General features: G+C 49.7%; 1 protein-coding gene and 1 long non-coding RNA gene across 2 annotated transcripts in view; one reads left to right on the top strand and one right to left on the bottom strand.

Annotated features, from left to right (window-relative positions):
* Window positions 1-6,323, top strand: part of LOC106816526 (tyrosine--tRNA ligase, cytoplasmic-like) — a 10,809-nt gene extending 4,486 nt beyond the window's left edge. Inside the window, exon 7 of the mRNA XM_014821153.1 lies at window positions 5,481-6,323. Coding sequence (XP_014676639.1) covers window positions 5,481-5,591 — 111 coding nt within the window. The 3' untranslated portion in view covers window positions 5,592-6,323. The remainder of the gene's footprint in view (window positions 1-5,480) is intronic.
* Window positions 6,324-7,902: 1,579 nt separating this feature from the next.
* LOC106816527 overlaps window positions 7,903-9,122 on the bottom strand; it is a 4,529-nt gene continuing 3,309 nt past the window's right edge. The window contains exon 2 of the long non-coding RNA XR_001394900.1: window positions 7,903-8,563. This is a non-coding gene — a long non-coding RNA (uncharacterized LOC106816527). The remainder of the gene's footprint in view (window positions 8,564-9,122) is intronic.

Here is a 9,122-nt window from a genome sequence, read left to right as displayed (position 1 = left end):
CTCCCTTCCTCCTCCTTCTCCTCCCTCCTCCCTCCTCGCGTCCCTCTCCTCCCTCACCCTCCCTTCCTCCTCCTCCTCCTCCCTCCTCCTCTCGCCTCCCGCCTCCCTCCTCCTCCCTCCACCTCCTCCTCCGTCTCCCTCCTCCCTCCCCTCCCTCGCTTCGTGCCTCTCCCTCCTCCCTCCCCCCTCTCCCTCCTCGCGGTCGCTGACAAAGCGTCTGCTGTCGTTCGTTAAAGCCGTGCTGGTGGATGGTCGCTCTCTGCACACACGGCTGATTGGAGTCTCTCCCTCCTCCTTTCCCTCCCTCTCCTCCCTCCACCCCTCCGCTCCTTCCTCCTCCTCCTCCCTCCCTCCTCCTTCCTCCCTCCCTCCTCTTCTTCTCTCCTACTCCTTCCCCCTTCTCCTCCCCTCCTCCTCTCTCCTCCTCCCTCCCTCCATCCTCCCTTCTTCCTGTCGTCTCTCCTCCCTCCTCCACTCTGGCTCCTCCTCCCTCCCCTCCTATACTGAAGTCATTCATTTTGTTTGCATGAATATAATATAATAATATAATAATAATAACATAATAAATAAATAATTTCAGAGTTCACTATCCAAACAGAAAACCGGAGTTCGGGGGGCACTTGCCGTCTACAAAGATTACGCCTCGCTCTGAGGCGAGCTTCGCCAAAAGAGGTGAGCTCGCTCGGCCTTGATTCGCGACCTGGCCGCCGGAACTTGCCTGACCTTGCGACGCGGGCGATCGGCGCGCCCTTGAGGTGATCCGGACCTTGATGACGACCTTTTTGCTTCGGGGACGAGCGAGAGCAGATCGTGTGTGACCTGAGGAGGAGGAAGGTGTCCCCCAGCGACCCTCATAGGGGACGTTGTGGCCCTAACTGCCCGACCTTGGACCCTAACCGCAAGCCTTGAATTTTGCAGCGCGGATGACCCGGGTTGATCTGAAGACAGTGTGGAGGCGGGGTTGTGCGGTTCTGAACGCTGTGGCTGGGCCGGATCGCCGCACTTCGACACGCCCGAGGATGAAAAGCTCAGTTCGCCGCTTGCACTCCCACCCCAGCGAGGTGAGTCGGTCCGCGTCTCCTCGCGAGAAGTGGTATCTGCGCGCTTACAACCCCGGGGCGCAACGGGTGAGTCGGCTCGCCCTCTCCCGCAAAAAATGTATGTCAGCTCCCCTCTGTAGATCCGTCCCAGCGAGATGTGAGTCGGGGTTCACGCCCACTGTAGCCCCCCACGAAGAGTCAGTCATCTCCACACCCTCGCGAAGAGTGAGTCGGCTCGCCCCCCCCTCCTAAATCTATGATGAGGACGGAAGTGAGGGTTAGAACTGTTGCCACATCTTTAACTCGCAGTGATAGAAAGAAATTATATAATAGAAGAGTGATAAAAGTATGGTGGATTCGCAGCGAGCATTCTTAATTTTTGTTGTGTATATAATAAGACAGGCTTGATAAAATTATGTGGATGGGAGCGGGACGTTTCTTAATTTTGTTGGATATAATGAGACCATAGCATGATGAAATATGGTGGATGGCAGCGGACATTTTTCTTAATGTTGTTCGCTTAATGTTTTTGCTAATATCTAAATCGTTATTTGTTGCTTTCGGGACGCGGTTTTCGAACTGCAGATTCCTTGCGTGCTATCACGGCCGCGAAGTCAACGGCGAATGTGGTATCGATTCCCAATCGACAACAAACGACGTTAACGCGACGCGTACTGACGTGCGAACGAACGAAAACGACGAACATTTCGATTTCTGCGCACGACGGTGCGTACGGTTTCGTAGCGCCATTCTGCATTAAAACCGCGGAGCATGCCGCTTTTGTTTTCTCGGCGCTAGGCGTCCGGCAGCAGGACGCGTCAAGGCCGCCGGCTGCGATTGACATGCGAGCTCGGAAGATTGTTAGAGATAGAAGGTTGGTTTTCTACATGTCGAATATCAAATCAATCTCCAGCTAGGATCCCTTAAGGGGTGGACACACTAGCCGTTTTTTCCGTTGGTCACAAGCCGGCCGGCTGGGTCTGGGAGCTCTGCGGAGCACGACTACACGTGAGCGGGCGGACTCGTCAGTTCCGCCCCCTATGTGCGATTTTTACAGCACGCTGGATGGCTTGATGAATTGTACAAGTCGGCCGGCTCAATCGCAGACCGCGGGCCACACAGCCGATTGCAGCCGGCTCGCCTCAAATAGATTATCAAGACATGTTTCAGATACGGTCGGCTTCAGGGCGGGCCGCTCGGAAAAATCGCGACCCGCGACTGGCGACCGGTGACACTGGACACACTAGCCGATTTTCATGCGTCGAGCCCGGTCCCGGATTTTTCGTGCGGTCGAGCCGTCGGCCGGCTCGTCAGATCCGCAACGAAGAATCAGCTAGGCTGTCACCCCTTTTAAAAGTCGCTCTATATTAGAGACGGACTCAGTGTGCCGAACCCACCTACGGTCGAATAATCAACTCGGATCTTCTTCTCTCCTCCGCCTAGGCACCCGGACCGCCGACAGCCATCTTTACGTGTGTTGAATAAGTCAATCCATCGGTCTCTCAGCTCCTCTCTCCCTCGCCAGCGTGCCACTGACGGGCCGGGACGCCAGCCTACAGGTCGAATAGATCATCAATCTCCTCTCTGTCTCCGCCAGGCACCCGGCGCACGACGCCCTCTACGTGGCCTCGGAAAACATCAATCGATCGTCTCGTCATCTCTCTCTCCTCCAGCGGCCTACCGCCACGCCAACCACGGATCGAAGTAATCAATCAAGATTCCTCTGGTCTCCCAGCGCAGCACGACCGGACGGCCGACGCTTCTACGGGTGTCGAATAATCAATCGGAATCGTCTCTCAGTCTCCTCTGCTTCCAGCGTCCATGTACGCCGGACGCACCTACAGGCGAATTAATAAGATCATCTCCTCTGTGTCTCCCGCCAGCACGCCGGACGCAGAGCGCTCTACGTGTCGAGATAATTTGACGTCGGCGTGATGGGATGGCTGGCGGGCGCCGCGGCGCCGCGCCGGCCTCCGTCAGCGTTGATCGTTCGCTGCAGCGGTCCAGCGAGGAGGGGCGGCGAGAGCGCCTCAGTCTGGCGTCGTCTGCAACCTAGCCGGCGGCGCATGAAGGGGGTGGAGTCTCACGGGGATGCGTGCTTGCGCCCTCATGTACGGTATCAGGAGGGGGAGGTTTGGAGGCGGGGAGGAGAGAGGTGGATCGGGAGGAAGGTGTCGCCAAGTGTGAATAGGTGGGAGGGAGGGTGAAGGTAGAGGTAAGGTAGGGAGGGCAAGGGGAGGAGCTGGTAGGAGGCCCGCGGAGGTGAGGGAGGGGTGGAGGGGGTGAGGGAGTAGGAGGGGGTCGGAGGGGTGGATCGTAGGAAGGAGTGTGAGGGGAGGTAAGGAGGGCGGGGGTGTGAGTAGTGTGGTGTTGTTGGATTTGTGAGGGGTAGGGTAGGAAGGGAATCCCGAGCTACTCCTTTTAGTGGACGGGTGAGGAGGTTAGGGGCGCAGTGTGAGGGAGGAAGGAAGGGGAGGTTTAGGAGAGGTAGGGGGGGGAGGGTGCAAGGTAGAGGTAACGGTTAGGAGGGAGGGGAGGTAGGAGGGGGGAGGGAGCAGAGGGTAGAGGGTAAGGTAGCGAGGAGGCAGGGTGGGTAAGGTAGGAGGGGATGGACGGTAGGAGTCGGGAGGGGGAGGGTAGAGGTAAGTAGAGGGAGGCAGGTGTTAAGTAGGAGTGAGGTGAGAGGAGGGTAGGAGGGGCGGAGTGAGTGCGGAACAGTGTGAAAGCGTGAGGAAGGTGGGTCGGAGGATTCGTTAGGGGGGGAGTGCACGGAGCGTTTAGATGTAAGGGATTAAGAAGGGAGGCAGGGTGTAAGTTAGGACCTACTCAGTGCAGGGAAGGTGAGGGTAGGGGGAGAGGGGGAGAGGCGTGGGAAGGTAGAGGAGGTAAGCGGGGAGGAGGAGAGACCAGTGGTATAGTACAGGTAGAAGGGAGGCAGGGTGTAAGGTAGGGTGGGAGGAGAGGTAGGAGGGGGAGGGGGAGGGAGAGGGAAGCTGGGGGGAGGGTAGCAGAGGGTAGAATGAGTAAGGTAGGAGGAATGGCAGCCGGTCGTCAAGTAGGCAGGGAGGCGGACTGTGAGGGGGGAGGGTGAGGGTAAGCATATGGGATAGGGAGGTCGTGTGCTCCTTTTAGTACGTAATTTATTTCGCTTTATCTACTTCGTAACTTATTCGTTTCTACTTTCATTCCGTTTTCATGTCATTTATCGTATTCATTTGGCTTCATGCATTCCTAATCGTCTCTTCAGTTTCATTCGTGATTGCTTCCACTTCACTTTACGGCGGTCGAACCGTTTCGCCACAGAAGCGAGCCTCGCCAGGTGGAGCACTGGAGTACCTGCAGCAGCGCGCCCTCGGTGACAGGGGCTTTGTCAGATGAACTCCGAGGCAAGGCGACAGAGCCAGCGAACAACTCAACCCGAAGAAGAAGATTTGGCAGAAACTTCAGGTCAGCTAATCGAAATCATTGAGGCCGTTCGAATGAAACCATTCTCTAAAAAGATCTCTCTCTCTCTGTCGTCTCTCTCTCTCTCACGCTCTCTCTCTCTCTGCACACGACCTCTCGTCTCTCTCTCTCTTTCTCTCTCTATCTCTTCTCTCTCTGGCTCTACTCGTCTTTCTCTCTCGTCTCTCTCTCTCTCGCGCTCTCTTCTCCTCTCTCTCTCTCACGCTCTCTTCTCCTCTTTCTCTCTCTCTCTCTCTCTTGGCTCTCTGCTCTACTCTCTCTCTCTCTCTCTCTCTCTCCTCTCTCTTGTCTCTCTCCTCTCTCTGCGCCCTCTCTCTCTGTCTTCTCGTATCTCGTCTCTGCTCTCTCTCTCTCTCTCTCTCTCTCTCTCTGTCTCTTCTCTCGCTCGGCTATCGCTCTCTTCTGCTTTTCTCTGTCTCTCTCTTTCTCTCTCCTCTCTCTCTCTCTCCCTCTCTCTCTCGCTCTCTCTCTCTCTTCCTGCGCTCTCTCTCTCTCTCTCTCTCTCTCTCTCTCTCTTCTTTCTCTCTCTTTGTTCTTCACTGGCCGCTCTCTCTCTCTCTCTCTGTCTCTCCTAGTCTCGTCTCTCTGTCCTCTCTCTCTCCTCAGCGCGCTCTCTCTCTCTCGCGTCGGCCGCTCTCCTCTCTGCTCTCTTTCTCTCTCTCTCGGTCTCGCCCTCTCCTCCTCTCTATTCTCTCTCTCTCTCTATTTCTCTCTTTATTTTCTCTCTCTCTTCTCGGTCTCGTCTCTCTCTCTCTCTCTCTCTCTCTCTCTCTTAAGCCTCTCTCTCTCTGTCTCTCTCTCTCGCCTCTCTCTCTCTCTCTGCGCTCTCTCTCTCTCGCTCTCTTCTCCCTCTCGTCTCTTCTGCCTCTGCTCTCTCTTTCTCTCTCTCTCTCTCTCTCTCTCTCTCTCTCTCTCTCTCTACACATTCACGTTCTCATTCTCAGTGTTTCCCTGTTATTTTTCCCTCCCCTCCAGGTGGACATGAAGATCTCGCAGGACTGTGCGGCAGAATGGCAGGGCAACGCGTTCGTCACCAAGCTGGGCGCGGTTACCTGCAAGTCCCTCAAGGGGGCGCCGGTAAAGTGACGCGCCGCCGCTGCCGCGTCCCGTCGATTGCGGGATTTCGTTGAACCCGGGGGTTCCGACATGGGTTCCGCGGAAAGAAAACTGGAATGTCCTGACATTTTTACGATGCCGTGTTCGAGGGCTTGGAGGTTGGCTAAGCGCCTCTTGGCTATCGAGTTGGCTGTGCCCTGGAAAGCCTTGGAAAATAGCCTATAGTCCTGGATAGTCCTGGAAAATAGCCTGTAGTCCTGGATAGTCCTGGAAAATAGGATAAAGTCATGGATAGTCTTGGAAAATAGGCTATGATTCTAAAACATAAAAAAATTAAGCACGTTTTTCTGACATGAGTGGCTATTTAATTGCTTCGCGCAATAAACATCGCGGTCGTGAAAAATTGACCTTCTAAGAATCTAAGTGATGAAAAATGTCTGGAAGTTGCGGTGGGGGGGGGGGTAAAAAGTTTGGCCCAAGGCGAACGAAACCCCGGTTGACATTGTGACGCACAGGTTCGGGTTTCTGCCCTTCATGAGATTTTCTGATTTTAAGCCTCGGCAAGCACTTACTACGGATTAGACGGTATATACGGTATAAAGCTAATAATTCTGTTGTTTCTTTCGGCTTTTTATATGTGGTATCATGTTTGGAATGTGTCTATATGTAAATGTAGATATATATATATATATAATATATGTATATATACTATACATGTATGTGTTTACGAGGTTGAAATAAAACATGTGGTGAGGAGATATAGCCAGACGTTTATGTGCATTTATATTGTAATTGATTTTAAATTAATTAAGTTGGCGTAGCCAGGTGGGGGGGGGGGCGATGGGGGAGGTTGCCCCCCACCTAAGATTTAGAAGGCTACCTTATTTAAACCGGCAGCAGGACTGTTTCAAGTCGATAAAACATGCCAACAACATGCACCCGCCCCCGCCCCCCTTAGATTAAATCCTGGCTACTCCACTGCGTCCTTCTGATAGCATATCTTATCAATGTGCAATCAAATGTATGAGTCTATGCATTTCTCGATGGCCCCTGCACATGGACTCGCCTTGGCATTTTGATTAGCTATGAGAATGACCTATATAGCTACTGGGAGAAAAAATAGGAAACGGTACGTGCGGCAATTTATATTTGGATTGTTACAATAATTAACGCTGTTACTAGTTTGCCGCCTCGCGGTCGATAACGTAAGAGCTTTGAACATATATAGATATTAATGAGAGGTTGGTAGAAAGAAGAAAAACGCCAAGTTGCCTGCATAGAGTCGATAGTATAAATTAACCCAGCGTAAAGCTTTGATGTAACATGTATCACTCAGTACTATATATGTATCACTCAGAAATTTTATTATTTAAATTAACTGCTCAACACTATTGCATTTATCAGATTTTTTCTTCATGAAAAAGATTTTCTTCATTACATGTATTTGTAGTTGACTTACATGCAGTAAAGATTTAATAATAATAATAATAATACTAATAATAAACAGTTGTTGGTTCTTTATGCTGACCTTTCATCTGCTGTGTCAGGCAGTGAATAAAAGTAATCACTTATTCCTTACTCCCCTCTCGCGGATGGTATCGCCCACGACCAGTCAAGCATGGAAAAACTTTTGCTAGTAAATGGCCGTATTTCAGCCGAAACTTTTTCACCCTGCGATGCACAAAATGTGAATTTACGCCTATAATACACGCACATGCGTGCGTGCGACCATACCCGCGTGTGCGCGACCGTTAGTGTGTGTGTGTATGTGTACGTGTGTTTGTCTGACTGTAAAAGCACGTATTATTCTCGTATAATCATATTTTGTGCTTTGGGGGGAGGGGGTGAAAATGTTGAGGCTGAAAACCAGCCATTTGCCTGAATAAAATTCACCGTGCTAACGAGGTCGTAGGCGATACCATTTGGGAGAAGGGGATCACTTATTCCCGAGAGAATATAACGATATTATAACCTGATAGGACAATTAATCCATTTAGGAATCCATTGCCATTAAGGGTCATATTCTCCTTGTCCAAATCTTTACAAATAATATATAATTTAATCCAAAACTCACAGAACAGCATCTGCTAAAACTAGTTTGTTTTCCCTCTTTTTAGGCATGGGTGGCATATGTCTAATATAAGATTATTTACATTCATTCGAAGTGACATGCACCAAGATGTAGTTGCATATACGAATAATTATTATACATGCGCGTGCATATATATATATATAGCATCAAGATCTGATAATATATGTATTTTTAGCACTCGACAGTATCTGTGTGCGTGCATTTACACCAACCATTTAATAGGTCATACATATTAGCAAGAGTACATAATCTCTATAAGGCCATTGCCACATTATTTATTGTAATAAAATTTATGATATATGTACATTTAACTACAATAAATGTGTTGTTGCTCTACGTTAATGATTTAATTTTACACGTGTTACCAGTACGAACGCATCTATTTCGTACAAGTTGTTGACAAGTAATGCATTTCATCTATACCGTACTTTACGATATGTTACTTAACATATTATGATCTTAACAGGTTATGATATTTTCCAAGTAGTGTAGATTATAGTATAATTTTGCATCGGGCGATTTCAAATCAACTACTCTTTCATTCAATCTCATGGATATAGCAACACTCTCCATTCCTCTTTGGTAAATTGCAAATTTGAGGCTTTTTCTACTGCAATCTGCAGTGTTGATCCATCAATATGACCAACTTGTCTCTTTCTTTCTGTCTTCGATATATAGTGCCTTGGATTTTGAAGACTATTATTTACGAGGTTACTCTGCCAGTGATTTGCGGCACAGCCAACAGCACAACAACGAAAAGAGAAACGAAGCAGACTCGTGAAAAAAATTTTTTTGTAAATAATTAATTTATTTTTCCTGTCACATCAAAATCTCATCACCGCTTCCCGCCGACCTTGGGAGCCTTGACCTTCATCGGCTTTGCCGCCTTCTCCATCTTCTTCGCCTGGGGCTGCAAAAGAGAAACGACGAAGAACCGCATCGTTAATTAATTACACGGCGAACTAACGAGTTAGCGAACCACACGACGCAACCCACGTGAATTTTCGACCAACGACTAACGGAGGACCGCAGGGTTAAAATTTTGGTGACGTTCGTTAGTTATGTTTCGCGTCGCTTGCCTCGACGCAACTCGAGTTTCCACGAATTCCCACGCGCCCGGCAACGACGAAGGAGTCCAGCCGACTACTCGCTTAAATTCCAAGGGGAGGGGGGAAGAAAGTTAAAAACACGACCTTTTTTGAAGCATATTATCAGGAGTAGATAATAGGGATTATATATACTCTATTACCCTATTATATACCCTACTTATACTTATATACCCTATTATCTACTCCTGATCTTATTCATCCCACAGTGACTGTGTAGTGCCAGAGTGCATATATAATGTGACTTAGAATTTCAGATAGAAAAACCGTGTTCGGAAAAATAAGTAACGTTTCAAAACTATGCCAACTGTGTTGTTATACCAGAGTGCATATATAATGTGACTTAGAATTTCAGATAGAAAA

The sequence above is a fragment of the Priapulus caudatus genome, unplaced genomic scaffold (assembly GCF_000485595.1).
Source record: "Priapulus caudatus unplaced genomic scaffold, Priapulus_caudatus-5.0.1 Scaffold1403, whole genome shotgun sequence".
Taxonomy (NCBI): Eukaryota; Metazoa; Priapulida; class Priapulimorpha; order Priapulimorphida; family Priapulidae; genus Priapulus; species Priapulus caudatus.
The sequence above is the reverse complement of the archived record's forward strand: the minus strand, read 5'-3'. Positions and strand labels throughout refer to the sequence as shown.